General features: G+C 41.3%; 1 protein-coding gene across 2 annotated transcripts in view; it reads right to left on the minus strand.

Annotated features, from left to right (window-relative positions):
• Positions 1-19,463, minus strand: part of RFWD3 (ring finger and WD repeat domain 3) — a 45,212-nt gene that overhangs the window by 12,773 nt on the left and 12,976 nt on the right. The window contains exons 4-8 of one of the 2 annotated variants that reach the window (XM_066242882.1): positions 15,677-15,747; positions 14,017-14,208; positions 13,829-13,920; positions 8,522-8,636; positions 7,830-8,058 (exon numbers count right to left, since the gene is read on the minus strand). In XM_066242882.1, the coding sequence (XP_066098979.1) occupies positions 7,830-8,058; positions 8,522-8,636; positions 13,829-13,920; positions 14,017-14,208; positions 15,677-15,747 (699 nt within the window). Of the gene's footprint in view, positions 1-7,829; positions 8,059-8,521; positions 8,637-13,828; positions 13,921-14,016; positions 14,212-15,676; positions 15,748-19,463 lie in introns of both variants that reach the window. The other variant, XM_066242881.1, reaches the window with a different exon arrangement.

The following is a 19,463-nucleotide window of genomic DNA, read 5'->3' on the forward strand; positions in this document are numbered from 1 at the left end:
CAGGTACATGATAAACCACTGTATATATACACAATGGAATATTACCCAGCAATTTGTATACTCAGGAATAAACGAATATACACAATATGCATAAAGCTCAAAAAACTTAGGCTGAATGAAGCCAGACCGCCCCACCCACCAAAATAGTAATACTATTTATGATTCTATTTATGTAAAATTCTAGAACGTGTACACTAATCTATAGTGACAGAAAGTCTCTCAGGGGTTGCGTGGAGATGGGAAGAGAAAGGGACAAGTGGAAGATGAATTACAAAGAGGAGGAAACTTTTGGGGTGATAGATATGTTCATTATCTCGATTGTGGTGACAGTTTCAGGGGTGTATACATATATCAAAACTCATCCAATGATATACTTCAAGTATGTACAGTCTACTGTATGTCAATTATACTTTAATAGAGCTGTTAAAAGAGACAGGGCACGAACATCTATTCCACCAGAAACAAATACTCAACATGCAGAAGAGATGGTAAACAATAAAGAATGGAGATGAAAAAAATAAAGTAGCTCAACATCAAATGTAGTACGACGACATCAAACTGAAAAGTTTTTGCAGAGCAAAGGAAACCATCAACAAAAGACAACATAATTCATGGGAGGACATATTTGCCAATGATACATCTAATAAGGGGTTAATACCCAAAATTTATAAATAACTCATACAGGGAATGGCCAGGTGGTTCAGTGGATAAAGTGTTGACCTGGTGTGGCAGTGGTTGTGGGTTCAAACCTTGGTCATGGCATGTATGAGAAGCAATCAATGAGTATACAACGAAATGGAACAACTAAGTGATGTATCTCTCTCTCAAATCAATGGAAAAATAAGATAACTAAACCAAAAAAGTATACAAATAAACACCAAAAAAACAATCCAGTTAAAAAATTGGCTGAGGATCTGAATGGACACTTCTTCAAAGGAAACATACAGTCACTAGACATGAAAAGATGCTCAATGTCACCAATCTTAAGACAAATGCAAATGAAAACCACAATGAGATATTATCTTGCCTGACCTGTGGTGGCACAGTAGACAGACCATCAACTTGGAATGCTGAGGTCACCAGTTCGAAGAGCCAGGCTTGCCTGTTCAAGGCACATCTGAGAAGCAATTACTATGAGTTGATGCTTCCTGCTTCTCCCTGGCCAGGGTAGCTCAACTGGTTAGAGCCCTGGTCAGCAAACTGCAGCTCATGAGCCACATGCGGCTCTTTGGCCCCTTGAGTGTAGCTCTTCCAAAAAATACCACGTGCGGGTGCTACCTTGATAAGGAATGTACCTACCTATATAGTTTAAGTTAAAAAAATTTGGCTCTCGGCCCTGGCCGGTTGGCTCAGCGGTAGAGCGTCGGCCTGGCGTGCGGGGGACCCGGGTTCGATTCCCGGCCAGGGCACATAGGAGAAGTGCCCATTTGCTTCTCCACCCCCCCCCTTTCTCTCTGTCTCTCTCTTCCCCTCCCGCAGCCAAGGCTCCATTGGAGCAAAGATGGCCCGGGCGCTGGGGATGGCTCCTTGGCCTCTGCCCCAGGCGTTAGAGTGGCTCTGGTCGCGGCAGAGAGGGGCGTGCCGGGTGGATCCCGGTCGGGCGCATGCGGGAGTCTGTCTGACTGTCTTTCCCCGTTTCCAGCTTCAGAAAAATACAAAAAAAAAAAAAAAAAAAAAAAAAATTGGCTCTCAGAAGAAATTTCAATCGTTGCCTGACCAGGCAGCGGCGCAATGGATAGAGCGTCGGACTGGGACGCAGAGGACCCAGGTTCGAGACCCTGAGGTCACCAACTTGAGCGCAGGCTCATCAGGTTTGAGCAAGGCTCACCAGCTTGAGCTCAAGGTTGCTGGCTCGAGCAAGGGGTCATTCAGTCTGCTATAGTCCCCCCCCATCAAGGCACATATGAGAAATCAATCAATGAACAACTAAGGAATCGCAATGAAGAATTGATGTTTCTCATCTCTCTCCCTTCCTGTCTGTCTGTCCCTCTCTCTGTCTCTGCCACAAAATAAAGGAAAAAAAAAAGAAATTCAATCGTTGTACTGTTTATATTTGGCCCTGTTGACTAATGACTATGCTGACCACTAGTAGAGCATCATCCCAATACATCAAGTTTGTGGATTTGATCCCAGGTGAGGGCACATACAAGAATCAACCAATGAATGCATGAATAAGTGAAATAACAAACTGATGTTTTTTACTCTTTCTCTCTCCTTTCCTCTCTCTTGAAAATCAATAAACAAACAAATAAACCACAATGTTGGTAAGGATGTGAAGAAAAGAGACCTCTTGTGCACTATTGTTGAGAATGCAGATTGGTGTAACCATTATGAAAAACAGTACAGAGGGTCCTCAAAAAATTAAAAATGGCATTGCCTTATGGCCCAGTAATTCTTTGGGTATACAGCAAAAGAAAAACCAAAACACTAATTTGCAAGAATATCTGCAATATTCATTGGAATGTTATTTACAATAGCCAAGATATGGAAACAACTCTAATGCGAATAGAGGAGTGGGTGGAAAAGTTGTGGTACATGTACAATGGAGTATTACTTGACCATAAATGAATGAAATCTTACCATTAGCAATAGCATGGATGGACCTAGAAGGTATTACCATATTTCCACATGTATAGACATACCTTATTTTGGGGGCCCAAAATTTGGAAAAAAATGTATTACATAAAAGTTATTGGAACTCAAGTTTTATTAATCATTAAATTCATACAACTCATCACTGTCAAAAGTCCCATTCATTAGCTTGTACTCATCTGTGTCTGATGACAAATCACTATCTTCATATATAGCCTTGTCCTCAGTTCCATTTACGGCATTTGAAATGCCACACTTCTTAAATGACTTGACGACAACCACTGTGTAAGACGCACCCAGTTTTTAGACCCAAAATTTTTTGAAAAATGGTGTCTTATACATGGGGATATATGGTATGCTAAGTGAAATAAGTCAGTCAGAGAAAGACAGATCCCACATGACTTCACTTACATGCAGAAGCTATAGAAAATAAACAGACAAATAAAAGTGAAATAAATTCATAGATAGATACAGAGAATAGAATGATGGGTACAAGAGAGTAGAAAGGTCAGGCAACTGGATAAAAAAAGTGAAGGGATTCGGTGGTTACAAATAGTCACAGAGATGTAAAGTGCAGCATGGGGAATATAGTCAATAATAACTACAATATGTATGGTGTCAAGTAGGTACTCAAAATATGGACGGGGAGCGCCTGACCAGGCAGTGGCACAGTGGATGAACTGTCAGACTGGGATGTGGAGGACCCAGGTTCGAGACCCCGAGGTCGCCAGTTTGAGCGAAGGCTTATCTGGTTTGAGAAAGGCTCACCAGCTTGAGCCCAAGGTCGCTGGCTCGAGCAAGGGGTCACTTGGTCTGCTCTAACCCCTCCCCCCCATCAAGGCACATATGAGAAATCAATCACTGAACTAAGGAACCGCAACAAAGAATTGATGATTCTCATCTCTCTCCCTTCCTGTCTGTCTGTCCCTATCTGTTCCTCTCTCTGCCACCACACAAAAATAAAGATTGAGGGGGAGCACTTTGGAAAGTACATTACAGTATGTCTAACAATTATGCTATACACCTGAAACTAATACAAAATAATACTGAATGTAAACTGTCACTAAAAAATAAACAAAAAGGAATGGCAATAAGTAATTTCAGTGTCAGGTGGTCAAGATAGGCTACATTAGTCTAAAATAGAATGAAAATAGTGTCCCAATTAATGCATACCATTCTAGCAGTGAAAAATAAAATAAAAAACTTGTCCTTTTAAATTATTTGTTGGCCCTGGCCGGTTGGCTCAGTGGTAGAGCGTCAGCCTGGTGTGCAAGAGTCCCGGGTTCGATTCCTGGCCAGGGTACACAGGATAAGCGCCCATCTGCTTCTCCACCCCTCCCCCTCTCCTTCCTCTCTCTCTTTTCCCCTCCCCAGCCAAGGCTCCATTGGAGCAAAGTTGGCCCGGGCACTGAGGATGGCTCTGTGGCCTCTGCCTCAGGCACTAGAATGGCTCTGGTTGCAACAGAGTGATGCCCCAGATGGGCAGAGCATTGCCCCCTGGTGGGCGTGCCGGGTGGATCCCGGTCGGGCGCATGCGGGAATCTGTCTGACTGCCTCCCCATTTCCAATTTCAGAAAAATAGAAAAAAAAAATTTTTGTTACTCTGTTCTCTTTCCAGGTTATCATATCTATTTTTACTAAGTACTATTATATTATTTTTAATTGTAAGAGAAAGTTTGTTTAGAAAGTAACAGGGGCAGAAGAAGTGAACCAGCTGGGTTGCATAAGGCTTCAGGAAACAAGTTACAAGGCAGAAAAAGGGCCCGAAAGAGAAGGCAAAGGTAACAGGCCTAGGTAAAAGAGGGGAAAGGGAAAGGCATGAGTGTGCTCCCAAGAGGGAAAGCGCAGCACTAGTTGTCTTTTGTTGAGTTCTATGCTAACAGAATTTGTCAAATCCTAGACAATTCAGCTTCTCTAAGGAACCATATAGAAGATATTTTGTGCCCTGTCCAGTTGGCTCAGTGGTAGAGCATCAGTCCAGCATGTGGTTGTCCTGGATTCAATTCCCAATCAGGGCATACAGGAGAAGAAACCATCTGCTCTCCACCCCTCCCGCAGCCATGGCTAGGTTGGAGCAAGTTGGCCCTGGGCACTGAGGATAGCTCCATAGCCTCGCCTCAAGCACTAATGTATAGCTTGGTTGCCAAGCAATGGAGCAACAGCCCCAGATGGGCACAGCATTGCCCCATAGGGGGCTTGCCAATTGGGATGCATGCAGGAGTCTGTTTCTCTGTCTCCCGCTTCTCACTTAAGAAAAAAAGAAAATTTTGTATTTGCTCCTGAAAAGATAATTAGGAGACCAGAAAGACAAACAGAGAAAGTATAGGATTTAAGTTAACAAGGGAAAGTGAATACTTGTCAAGTGAATCATCAAGAGAAACAAGAAGTTAGTACCAGCAGGATATCAGGAAGCGCTAGCTAGAGCCCTAGCCAGGTAGCTCAGCTGGTTAAGAGCAGGGGTCCCCAAACTACGGCCTGTGGGCCACATGCGGCCCCAAGGCCATTTATCTGGCCCCCACAGCACTTCCTATAGGGGCAGCTCTTTCATTGGTGGTCAGTGAGAGGAGCACATTGACCATCTCATTAGCCAAAAGCAGCCATAGTTCCCACTGAAATACTGGTCAGTTTGTTGATTTAAATTTACTTGTTCTTTCTTTCTTTCTTTCTTTATTTTTTTCCCCCTTCATTTTTTCTGAAGCTGGAAATGGGGAGAGACAGTCAGACAGACTCCCGCATGCGCCCGACCGGGATCCACCCGGCACGCCCACCAGGGGCGATGCTCTGCCCACCAGGGGGCGATAATCTGCCCATCCTGGGCGTCGCCATGTTGTGACCAGAGCCACTCTAGCGCCTGGGGCAGAGGCCACAGAGCCATCCCCAGCGCCCGGGCCATCTTTGCTCCAATGGAGCCTTGGCTGCGGGAGGGGAAGAGAGAGACAGAGAGGGAAAGCGCGGCGGAGGGGTGGAGAAGCAAATGGGCGCTTCTCCTGTGTGCCCTGGCCGGGATTGAACCCGGGTCCTCCGCACGCTAGTCCGACGCTCTACCGCTGAGCCAACCGGCCAGGGCCTTGTTCTTTATTTTTAATATTGCATTTGTTCACCCTTTTTTTTTTTTTACTTTAAAATATATGCTGTGTGCAAAGGAATTTGTTCATTTTTTTTTTTATTTTTACAGAGACAGGGAAAGTCAGAGAGAGGGATAGATAGGGACAGACAGACAGGAATGGAGAGAGATGAGAAGCATCAATCATCAGGTTTTCGTTGTGACACCTTAGTTGTTCATTGATTGCTTTCTCATATGTGCCTTGACCGCGGGCCTTCAGCAGACCAAGTAACCCCTTGCTCAAGCCAGTGACCTTGGGTCCAAGCTGGTGAGCTTTGCTCAAACCAGATGAGCCGGTGCTCAAGCTGGCGACCTCAGGGTCTCGAACTTGGGTCCTCTGCATCCCAGTCCAATGCTCTATCCACTGTGCCACCACCTGGTTAGGCTTGTTCATTTTTTTAAAAATTATTTTTATTTATATTCATTTTAGAGGAGAGAGAGAGAGAGAGAAAAGAGCGGGAGAAGCAGGAAGCTTCAACTTCCATATGTGCCTTGACCGGGCAATCCTAGGGTTTTGAACCGGTGACCTCAGTGTTCCAGGTCGACCTTTATCCACTACGCCACCACAGGTCAGGCCATAGTTTTTTTTATAGTCCAGCCCTCCAACTGTCTGAAGGACAGTGAACTGGTCCCCTGTGTAAAAAGTTTGGGAACCCCTGGTTAAGAACATCATCCCAATATGTCATGGTTGTGGGTTCAACCCCTGGTCAGAGCACATACAAGAATCAATCAATGAATGCACAAATCAACCAATCAATCAATAAAATTAAAAAAAAAAAAGGTAAGCAAAGCTAGTTCTATAGAGTGGAATAGATGCAGCAAGAAAAAAGAGATTGCCTGACTAGGCGGTGGTGCAGTGGATGGAGCGTCAGACTGGGATGCAGAGGACCCAGGTTCGAGACTCCGAAGTTGCCAGCTTGAGCGCGGGCTCATCTGGTTTGAGCAAAAACTCGCCAGCTTGGACCCAAGGTTGCTGGCTCCAGCAAGGGGTTACTTGGTCTGCTGAAGGTCCACGGTCGGGGCATGTATGAGAGAGCAATCAATGAACAACTAAGGTGTTGCAACGCACAATGAAAAACTACGATTGATGCTTCTCATCTCTCTCTGTTCCTGTCTGTCTGTCCCTGTCTATCCCTCTCTCTGACTTACTGTCTCTGTAAAAAATAAATAAATAAATAAAATTAAAAAAAAAAAAAGATAAAAGAGATTATACCTAATTTGGAGAACAATTAGTATTTCCTCAACATATGGGGAAAGTTTTAATTTATGATATATCTTTTAATGAAAAATCTGGATGGAATATACTATAAACAATCCTTTTAATGACCCCTCAATTGAAGCATCCTGACAGCCTCTCAACTCATAGCTAATATCAGTGAATAAAATAAATAAATAAATTAAAAGATAATGTAGGAATCCCACTCCTTATCCTGTATATACCCAAGTTTTGGGACATAGTTTTGAAGCATTTGATGAAACTTGTAAGTGGGGAGACAGAAGATATCAGGCTGAAGCAAAGAGACCTGACAGTTGATAAGAATCATATGCTAAAGACAGAAGAAAGAAACATTTAGGAATGACTTAATTGGGCATGTGAGATTTACCTGTGAACCTTAAGATATTGTAAAATTAAACTTAAAAAGCACAAAATATGAAAAAATTAGTCAAGTATTAATAAAATTATAATGTATTCCCAAATTATTTTATTGGAATTGGAACACTCCTAAAAATAATTATTAAATTTTAATTTGAATTAGCCCTCAGGGTAGTGTTTTTCCCCCAAATATTTCCAGTCTAAAATGAATCTGTAACTTCAGTGTGACATATAATCCTTCTTGGGACTACACCAGCAACACACATTTCCAAGTACCTCATCTTCTTTTATTTTATAATGGGTTTTCAGTATTCCTACCCTCTTGGTGAATAAATTTACAGAATGAAGTAAACACACAGTAAAGATATTTTTAGCACCCTGAAGAATCTGCATGAACAGAAAATTTACTAAGAAAAGATGATTTGGTGGGCTGTGGACAATGTTTACCTACAAGTGAGTCCTAGATTCTCCAAAAAGGGAGAAGAGACATAAATGGGAGTCCAATAATGAACACTAAAGTTGAGGTTCTAGACTGTTCACCTGGAAGGATGGTGGCCTGAGGAGAAGGTTGTGACACCGCCAGGCAGCTCAGAGCATCACAATATGTCATAATTCGGCAGCTTCCACTCTGAGACACTGGGAAGGTCTTTTGGAAATAATACTTGTGCTTAACTTGGCTGGAAGGCAAGCCGCTTAGGAAATCTGCTTGAGCGCCCCTGGGATTCCGTAACAGCTGATCCCGATGTTGCAGAATAAGTTTTTGCAAGTCCTAAACGAAAACGATTTTATAAATGTGAAGCTTTTCATTTGTTATTCCCCTCATAAAAAATTGCTTGAATACAAGTTTTATTATCCATTACATAAAAAATTAACACAAATCCTAAAGAACTGCTGCAGTTTTTACAGTATTCCAACAAGTAAATAAAATAAGGAGAACAGAGAATCATAAACAGGAGGGTTAAAAGTCATTTTTGTTTAAAACCTTCATTTTATTTGTAGACTCAGGAAGGTGAAATGACTTAAGTTTTGAATTTTCTAGTTTAATTTTTAAAAAATTCCAGTAGTAGAATTCACCATAAAGCATATAAGCTTTAAACAAATACCCTACCCAGAAATAGTGCTGTTTACTTGCTTGATAAATCCTATTTGTATCTGAGATGAACTTTAGTAATTTTAAATTCCTTTCCAATTCCTACCCCAAAAGTTCCTTGAATTAGAAAGGGCAAACGTACCTGGACACGATTATGAAGCTTAGTGCAATCCTCAGTGAGGACTTGGAGTCGGAGCCGGCACTGTGCCATTTCTAACTCGGTCTCCTTCCTTAGCATCTGCTCCTGTAGTAAGAAACTAGAAGGGGAAAGCCAGCAACAGGTAGGGATTAGAAAGGCCACAGAAGACTTCCCATCAAGATGACATAGTAAGTTCATGGCATGATACACTTTGCTGCAAATGTCATGACAGTGAATAAAATATAACAAGAAAAATATCTCATGTCTAGAAACAATACAGAACTGTAGCATGCAGGGCGCAACTCATAAGCCTACTAGACTTTGGTGTTAAAGAAGGGGTGACCAGGAGTATAGCTCCGTAAGCAATGGGGACTAAAAATGCAAAATGAGAAATCAGAGCTAGGCTCACTATTTAAGGTAGGGCCAAATTATAAAAAAATAAAATTAAAATGACACGTTAAAAAACTAAGGTTATCTATTCGATTAAAAGAATATAACAAGTTACCAGTTGTTCATCAGATACTCAAATAATACTACAAGAAAAGCGCGAAGTTAAAAACATAGGAAGTATTTAACAGGAAAATGCTAACAAAAGAATGATTAGAATTAAAAAGCATGAATAAGCATCAAGAAAAACAATGCATAATGAAAGGGCACATTCACCAAGAATAAAAATCATAAATCTGCATGTACCTGAAGACAATTTGAAAATACGAAATGTAAAATAGAGATTTTCACTTGGAGACATTATAGAAAAAAAAACTGTAAAGGAATAAAGCTGCCCCATTTACCTCATGGAAAACTGGAGAACTTAAAAAACTGCTAGAGTTCAGAAAGGCTCTTGGTTCAAGATCAAGAAAATTAGATTCATCACATTCCCCAAATACCCTATAAGTGATTAGTAAGTTAACAACAAAAAAAAAATTCATTCATAACAGCAACCTAGGAAGAAAGTTAAAGGATATGTAAGAACTTTATGAAGCAAAGTACACTTGTAAAAGAACCAAAAAAACATTAAGTAACTAAAAGGATATTATATCATGTTAATGCTGGAAAGACTCAAAAAAAATTAAGACTTATATTTACAAAAATTGAAAACCACCTTAACTGTCCATCAGTAAAAAATATACATAAGTAAATTCTAATTAGAGAACTAGAATATTATTCAGAAATTGAAATGAGTAAACTAGAGCTAAATGCCCTGAACAAAAGCAAAAACTTTTTGAAAAAATGAAGCTACAGAAGGAAAATATTATAATCCAGTAACACCTGCATAAAGTGTAAAAATATCCTGATTCACAATATACATAGATCCTCTGGATAAAGAGATGGAATTAAAGAGAATTTAGTTCACAGTTTCTATTGTATCTATAATACAACTAAAATTTTAAAATGCTACAAAGTATGTATTTGTTAGAGCATATGAGAAAAAACAAAGAAAATTAAGACCATCCGTATTACCAGTCCTCAGTAACTACTTTTCTTTTGCTAGTTCACAATATAATCACATTTATAATGTGCTTTCGCCAGACCAGGCGGTGGCGCAGTGAATAGAGCATCGGACTAGGATGCTGAGGACCCAGGTTCGAGACCCTGAGGTCACCAGCTTGAGTGCAGGCTCATCTGGTTTGAGCAAAAGCTCACCAGCTTGGACCCAAGGTCTCTGGCTCCAACAAGGGGTTACTTGGTCTGCTGAAGGCCCGCGTTCAAGGCACATATGAGAAAGCAATCAATGAACTAAGGTGGTGCAATGCGCAACGAAAAATTAATGATTGATGCTTCTCATCTTTCCATTCCTGTCTGTCCCTGTCTCTCTCTCTGTTAAAAAAAAAAAAAGTGCTTTCACATGACAACATATATATTATGTGCACTTCAACAGTAGTTTTAATGAATGTACAATATTCCATCACATAGATATTCCAGAAATTACTCAACCAATTAATTCTCTTGGATTACCAATGCCAAATAAAAAGATTCAAGTAAATCTTTCCATACATCCTTGATTATTTCTTTAAAATAAATGCCTGAAGTAGAATTACTTTTAGAGGTTGTGAAGCAGGCCCTACCCAGTTAACTCAGTTAAGAGAATCGTCCTAAAACAAGGTTGTGGGTTTGATCCCTGGGCAGGGTACACATGGGAAGCAACGAAAGAAAGCACGCCGGAGTGGAAAAAATGAACAAATAAACGCTTCGCTTCCTCCTTCCTCTCTCTCTAAAAATCAATAAAAATTAAGCCCTGGCAGCACCATCCCAAGCACAGAGGTTGCCAGTTTGACTCCTCAGTTAGGGCACATACAGGAGCAACTCCATGTTCTTGTCTCTCTCCTCCCGCCCCTGCCTCTCTCTTGAAAACAAATAAAAATAGATAAATAAGTAAATAAATAAATAAAGGTTGTAGAAGCATGCTGCGAAGGGCTTCTCTAAATGGTGTGCATGTGGCCTGACCAGGCGGTGGCGCAGTGAATAGAGCATTGGACTGGGATGCCGAGGACCCAGGTTCGACACCCCGAGGTTGCCAGCTTGAGCGCGGGCTCATTTGGCTTGAGCAAAACAAAAAAGATATAAATAAAAATAAAAAAATGCTCACCAGTTTAGACCCAAGGTCGCTAGCTCAAGCAAGGGGTTACTCGGTCTACTGAAGGCCCACAGTCAAGGCACATATGAGAAAGCAATCAATGAACTAAAGTGTTAAAACAAAAAACTGATGATTGATGCTTCTCATCTCTCTCCGTTCCTGTCTGTCTGTCCCTATCTATCCCTCTCTCTGACTCTCTGTCCCTGTAAAAAAAAAAAGTAAAAATAAATAAATAAACAAACAAATAAATAGTGTGCATGTGTACTTTGTTAGAAGTAGTGCACCAGAGAACCCATTTCCCTGAAGTCTCTCAGTGGTATCTCTATTCTTTAATATTCTTAAAGCATATTTTAAGTACAGCTATTAGCAATTGTTCTTGGGCTTCCAAAATCCTGATTTCTTACACTGCACTATATGTGCAAAGCTTCACTTATGAGTCTTTTGTATAGAGTGCTATTGTAGTGGAGTTTAGGAACACCATCAGCAAAAATGGCATCATTTAAGTAATGTGCCAGATCCTGTTTGTTTTTGTGTGTGTATGTGACAAAGACAGAGAAAGAGACAGAGAGAGGGACAGACAGACAGGAACAGAGAGATGAGAAGCATCAATTCGTTGCAGCACCTTAGTTGTTCATTGACTGCTTTCTCATATGTGCCTTGACCATGGGCCTTCAGCAGACCGAGTAATCCCTTGCTCGAGCCAGCGACCTTGGGTCCAAGCTGGTGAGCTTTTGCTCAAACCAGATGAGCCCGCACTCAAGCTGGCGACCTCAGGGTCTCGAACTGGGTCTTCTGCATCCCAGTCCGACGCTCTATCTACTGCGCCACTGCCTGGTCAGGCCAGATCCTGTTTTTTAAATTTCTTTATTTTATTTTAGAGAGCATGAGGAATGGGGGGAGGGGCAAGGAGAGGAGGGAGAGGAAAAAAGGGGGGGAGTAGGGGAGTGGAGAGGGAGAAAGAGAGAGAGAGAGAGAGAGAGAGAGAGAGAGAGAGAGAGAGGAGAGGAGGAAGAGGAGGAGGGAGAGACAGAGATTTGTTGTTCTACTCATTTATGCATTCACTGGTTGATTCCTGTATGTGACCTGATTGGGATAAAATCTGCAACCTTGGCATACTGGGACAATGCTCTAACTGAGCTTCTTGGCCAGATATTCTAGCGAAGAGGAGTCTAAGACTTGGAAAGTGTTTCAGATGGCCACGAACTGGCTTACAGAGAGTATGAGATGGGAATCTCGGGTTCAGTTTTCATAGTATTTAGCAGCAGAGGCAGGCGGTAAATGAGTAAATTTAATCCTTAGGTTAGAAGCTGGACAGGCTACAACAAAAGCCCCACAATATCTTCTTTCTGGTTGCCCAGGCCAGGTGTAAGGTATTAAAGTAGGGCTATAGGTTTCTCAGAACATCTGACTTTAGCCTGGCCAGGCGGTGGCGCAGTGGATAGAGCGTCGGACTGGGATGCAGAGGATCCAGGCTCAAGACCCCAAGGTCGCTAGCTTGGGCACGGGCTCATCTGGCTTGAGCAAAGCTCACCAGCTTGGACCCAAGGTCCCTGGCTCAAGCAAGGGGTTAGTCGGCCTGCTGAAGGCTCGCGGTCAAGGCACATATGAGAAAGGAATCCATGAACAAGGTGTTGCATCGAAAAACTGATGATTGATGCTTCTCATCTCCCTGTTTCTGTCTGTCTGTCCCTATCTCTGACTCTCTCTTTTTCTCTGTAAAAAAAAACAACTTCTGATTTTAGGAGGGCTTAAAACACCGTGGTCTTGATCTCCCCAGGTCATACTTACCAAAGGCTTATAGTCTTTTTGTGTGTGTGTGACAGAGACAGAGAGAGGGACAGATAGGGACAGACAGGAAGGGAGAGAGATAAGAAGCATAATTTCTTTGTTGTGGCTCTTTAGTGTCCTTAGTTGTTTACTGACTGCTTTCTCAAATGTGCTTGGGAGGGGGGTTGCAGCAGAGCGAGTGACCCCTTGCTCAAGCCAGCGACCTTGGGCTTCAAGTCAGCACCATGGGGTCATGTCTATGATCCCACACTCAAGCCGGTGACCTCAGGGTTTCGAACCTGGGTCCTCCATGTCCCAGTCTGACGCTCTATCCACTGTGCCACCACCTAGTCAGGCCCGAAGGCTTAAGTCTTAAAGCCAATTCCAATTTCATGGGAAAGCCTCAAGTGCTTCTACAGAAGAAAGCACATTCCTTCAATACTTAACCTTAGTAGTCAAAAGGCCAAGAATCAGTGCTGCTCCATTCCTTCTGAACCTACTTGTTCCAATCAGCACACAACACTCAGGCTCTGTAAATAGAGGCTCATGAGAGGTGCTGAGCACATAGAAAGAACAAGTGGCAGTCCTCCTCCTGTTGCCCTTCTTTCTTTCATGTCTTTCTGCAACACTGGTGAGTACTCCGGACATTACAACAGAATTTAAACCGGCAAACTACAATGGAAAACGATTGCACTGACTTGTAACTGAGAAATGCACTGAAGTTTAACTCAGTCATAACTGAAATTACAATTATTTGTTACCCCAGATTCCCATTTTTAATGCTATCTGGAGAATAAACCAGGCAGACTTCTTCCAGAAGATGATTGGATATATATAGTAAGTCACAATATGAGACAGACAGATAGCAATCCCTAGAGATCCTCAGTCACAGACCAAGTAAAGCCTCAGAACTACACAAAGAGTGACCCATATATCCTTTTCCAGCTAGGCAAACTCTTTCTACCTACCTTTTCATGCGCTCATGTTCACTAGTGTCCAAAGCTCTCAGGGTTCGGGCATAAAGTACAACAATGTCACTGTGCTTGGCTTTCTTGTTGCACTAAAAAGCCCAATAGGATACAATTAGTAGGCGTCTAGGAATCCTCCTGACTTAACATGACTGTGCATATGCGCAGTCCCTATGTACAGCCCTTACCTGGGGACATTTTCGTGTTGGTCCTTTGAGCCACTTAGAAATGCAACTAAACCCAAAGAGGTGCCCACAGCGTAATGCAGAAAGCCTGTGGTCCCCAGCATTTGTCCATTGCTCTAAACATATTGTACAAGTGTCCCCTTCTTCCTCATTCGTAGGAGCTGAAGGTACAGGAGAGCTGGACTTCTGGGGAGACTGCTGGATGGAAACCAGAACACATTAGAGAAAATGCAAAATCAGTCTTGAAGAGGACTCATAACTACCAAATTAACAAAACCTCATAAAAATGATACAAAAACAGTATAGAAAAACTATTAACACCTATAAATCACTTGTCATTCTTTCTAGAACGCAATCCAGTCAAATGTAATACAAGCTATGAAAATATTACTGCTGTTTGATCTTATGAAACGCTTAGATTTTTTTTTCATTCAAATGAAGAAAAAGAGCTATCTTTAAGATATATAATAAAACTAGCAGTTACCCAGTCAACTAACAACAGGGAACAGCAGGTTTATTACTCATCTAAAATTCAGTTCATAATCAACTCAAGTAGCTATAAAATACTTGGCTCATGTGAATCAAAGAAAAATACCACAAAAACAAATATAAACAGCTTACAAAAAAATACATATGGTCAATAATTGTTCTTATAAGTAAATAAATGCAAATTAAAGATGCCATTTTTCATCTATTAGTTGGTATAAATTGATGTCTGATGAGAGTGAGGGAGAAACAGGTATGCTTACATACTGTTGTTGCAAGCAGAAAGTAGCACAAATTTTACAGAGGGCAGTCTGACATATCTATTAAAACTAAAATACATATCTCTCCTTTGACATAGCAATCTCTCTGCTAGGAATATATACTATGAAGAAAGGCACAAAATTTGCCAACATATTTATTTGTACAAGGACGCTCAGTGTGCCACAATTTATATTAGGAAAAAATGAAAAAGAAAGGGGAACGACCATAGCATACATGACAAGAGGTAACGAAAATTTTATTTATATGATGAAATGCTATTTTTAAGCTATTAATAAAAATGAGATTAAACTTAATGTACTGATAATAGGAAGCTCTCCAAAATGTAGTTAAGTCAGAGGGAAAAGGAATAAACAAGGTATAATAATATATTAAACAAGGTATAATATAATCCCATTTGTGTAAGTTTAAAAATAGAACATTTATACACATAAATTTACAGGTACATAAAATTTTTCTAGAGGGAAGAAATAAAAACAGGAAGACCATGTAGAAACTTGCAAAAAAGTAGATAAATGTTTTGGGATTGGCAAAGTCCACAATTAATGTAAATAATTTTCATATTAAGGACAACAGTATGTTATTTTTGTAAATAAAAAATATTTATCACATAGCAATCACATTCTGTCAGCGAGTTCATAAACTACATTCATATGTACGATTTTAGTTGACATTTAACCTTATTAGTTAAAGACAGGACAAGTTATTCTCACTCCCCCCCAACCCCCAACCTTTTTAAACCTAAGAGAAAGAAGTCACACAAATGACTAATTTTGACAAGATCGGACTCCTAGACCTCCTGCCTACAAAGCCTACAAAGTTTTCCATTTTAGCCTGCAGCCTCCTTTTAAAATGAAAATCCAAACCTTTCATTTAAAAGGATGTTCATTCATATTACCTGCTTGAGGAGAGTCTCTCTTCCACCAATACATGTAACTTCTTGCTCTGATGAAATACTTTCTGATTGTTCTGTGAAGTTGTTTCCAGAAATGACAGGATAGGCAATTACAAAAGAAGACACAAATTGTAAGGTATCAGAGGCTAGCAGAACCTGACTCATTCACCACTAATTGGTAGTGATACTGTAAAAGGGATGACAATTTTCCCAAGTAGCATCAGTAAGTTTTCCCCCCCACTTATTTTAGATAATTTCAAACATACATGAAAGTAGACAGAATAGTATAACTCACCCAAGGTACCCATCACCCCATTTCAAACCCTAAAATAGCATTTTCACTTGTAAAAACTTGTAACATTAACTGATAAGGATTTATTTTTACATAAACACTACTATTATACCTAATATTTTATAAAATGAACAATAATCCTCTAATACTATCTAATACTTAGGCACCCAGTTCACTTCAAATTTTCCCAGTTGTGTTAAAGTTACTCTTTACAGAAGATTTATTCCAATCAGAATCTAAACAAGGTCTCCACAATAACCTTGACTGTTATGTCTCTTAAGTCTTTTTCCTTTACCCATGTTTATCTCGGGCACTGATTTGTTGGGGGGATTTTGTCATTTGTTTTATTAAAAGTCCTACATCCTGGATCTGACTGCTTCCTTGTGGTATCGCTTACAGAGTTGCTCTATCATCTACATTTCCTATAAACTGGCAGTTACATCTAGAGGCTTCAGTAGATTCAACTGTTTTTTGGGAAGAGGAGGGATAGCAAATACTTCTTAAGATTATACACTTCTGATTGTAGCATATGCCTGGTCAAGACACATTGCTTGATATACATGTCTTGACCAGGCAAGCCCAGGGTCTAGAACCAGCAACCTCAGCATTCCCGGTCAATGCTTTATCAACTGCACCAGCACAGGCCAAGCTAGTCATTTTTCTTTCTTATTTATTTATTTTTTTTGTATTTTTTCTGAAGCTGGAAACGGGGAGAGACAGACAGACTCCCGCATGTGCCCGACCGGGATCCACCCGGCACGCCCACCAGGGGGCGACGCTCTGCCCACCAGGGGGCGATGCTCTGCCCACCAGGGGGCGATGCTCTGCCCCTCCGGGGCGTCGCTCTGCCGGGACCAGAGCCACTCTAGCGCCTGGGGCAGAGGCCAAGGAGCCATCCCCAGCGCCCAGGCTATCCTTGCTCCAATGGAGCCTCGGCTGCGGGAGGGGAAGAGAGAGACAGGAAGGAGAGGGGGAGGGGTGGAGAAGCAGATGGGCGCTTCTCCTGTGTACCCTGGCCGGGAATCGAACCCGGGACCTCTGCACGCCAGGCCGACGCTCTACCACTGAGCCAACCAGCCAGGGCTCATTTTTCTTTTTGAGGCTCAAATTTTTATGTAATTTCCCCCACCCTTTTATTATTTATTTATTTATTATTATTATTATTTTTTTTTGAGAGCGTGAGAGAAAGACAGGAAGGGAGAAAGAGAGTGAGAAGCATCAACCCATAGTTGCTCTCACCTTAGTTACACATTAAACTTCTTGTATCTGCCTTGACCAGGGCTGTACGAATGTCCCCTTGCTCAAGCTCACACCCATGGGCTTTTTGTGCCAGCGACCTTTAAGGTCAAACTGGCGAGATTTAGGATAGTGTGGATGATTCCCATGCTCAGAGAGAACAACCTCAGGGCTTCGAACTAGAGATATCGGTGTTCCAGGCCTTACTGTGCCACCACCAGTCAGTCAGGCATGTCATTTTCTTACTTTGCTTCTAGATTTTGAAGTACTCTTTACTATTCGCTTTTATCACTCATGCACTCTTCCAATACCAAAATAGTTTCATTTTTTCAAATTAGATCTCTGATCCACTTATTATATCCTGGTTCATAGAATAAGGAATAAATCCAATTTAATTGTTTTCAGTTAGTTATCCAGTTTTAACAATACAAATTTAAAGTCTCTTTTCCCCAATGATTTGAGATTTACCCCTTAAAAAAACTAGAATTTCCTTATACTTTTAGGTATTTCTCTAGATGTTCCAAAATCCTATATTTTAGATTTGAGTGACTGCATCTTTTGAGATATTTTTTACTATATTCCTCTACTTCCTTCCTGTAAATTATGCAAACTAGTTATTATATCTAGAGTCTTATATAGATTCAATTTGTTTGTTCTGTGTTTTGTTTTTCTGCAAAAGTACTTCCTAAGTGGTGTGGATACTTCTGATTATAGTAGTACATTAAGAGACACATAAGGTCTGGAGGTATCAGCCCGGTCCCTTTATTAAAAAGAATTCTACTAACCTTTCAGCCTAATGATTTTAGGATCCATTGATGATCTTTGCCTAGATACATTATTTCATTATGAGTCACAAAATGATTTTTTCCCTATCATTTCTACCCCATTATCTGGAATTCTTCTACTTAAAAAAATGCCTTGGGGCCCTGGCCGGTTGGCTCAGCGGTAGAGTGTCGGCCTGGCATGCAGGGGACCCGGGTTCGATTCCTGGCCGGGGCACATAGACATAGGAGAGGTGCCCATTTGCTTCTCCACCCCCCCCTTCCTCTCTGTCTCTCCCTTCCCGCAGCCAAGGCTCCATTGGAGCAAAGATGGCCCGGGCGCTGGGGATGGCTCCTTGGCCTCTGCCCCAGGCGCTAGAGTGGCTCTGGTCGAGGCAGAGCATCGCCCCCTGGTGGGCAGAGCATCGCCCCTGGTGGGCGTGCCGGGTGGATCCCGGTCGGGTGCATGCGGGAGTCTGTCTGACTGTCTCTCCCCGTTTCCAGCTTCAGAAAAAAAAAATACAAAAAAAAAGAAAAAAAAATGCCTTGGGAGTCGGTCGGAGGGATAAATAGGCAGAGCACAGAGCATTTTTAGGGCAGTGAAAATGCTCTGCAAATTATGATGCTGGTTGTCCAAACCCATAGAACATATAACACCAAGAGTGAACCATAAGTAAACTATAGATTTCTAGTGATGACAATATGTAACAAACGCACCATTCTGGTGAGTGAGAGGCAGGTAATGTGTGTATGGGGACAGAGGTTGTATGAGAAATCTCGGTACCTTACTTTCCAGTTTGTTGTGAACCTTAAACTATTCTAAAAAAAAAAAAAAAAAAGGCTTAGACTGACCAGGCAGTGGCGCAGTGGATAGAGCGTCGGACTGGGACGCAGAGGACTCAGGTTCAAGACCCCAAGGTCGCCAGCTTGAGCGCAGGCTCATCTGGTTTGAGCAAGGCTAACAAACTTGAGCCCAAGGTCACTGGCTCGAGCAAGAAGTCACTCACTCTGCTGTAGCCCCCTAGTCAAGGCACATATGAGAAAGCAATCAATGAACAACTAAGGAGCCACAACAAAGAATTGATGTTTCTCATCTCTCTCTCTTCCTGTCTGTCCTTCTCTCTGACTCTGTCACAAAATAAATAAATAAGCTTTGAACATTAAAAAAAAAAAGTCTTAAAAAAAATACAAACAAACCCCCAAATCTTCTTTGTTCAACTATTTGATTTTCCAGCTTTCAGAGTAATAAGTTAACAGCTCTAATAAATTACAATGTTTGATAAACAGGTTTTTAAAAATGTATAGATATGAATTTACAGATTTTCATAGATTTGATTTATATCGACATTATTTCAATCTATAATCCAAGTACACACTCACTATTCTTTTTGATGCTCTAACTATCCCATATTAGGTCACTAAGAGCCCTTTCTGGGTTGCTCCTGTGTTTACTGATGTAACTCCATGAGACTTAGATGGTTTCCCTGCTTTCTAGCCTAAT

Source organism: Saccopteryx bilineata, chromosome 9, assembly GCF_036850765.1.
Source record: "Saccopteryx bilineata isolate mSacBil1 chromosome 9, mSacBil1_pri_phased_curated, whole genome shotgun sequence".
NCBI classification, from domain to species: Eukaryota; Metazoa; Chordata; class Mammalia; order Chiroptera; family Emballonuridae; genus Saccopteryx; species Saccopteryx bilineata.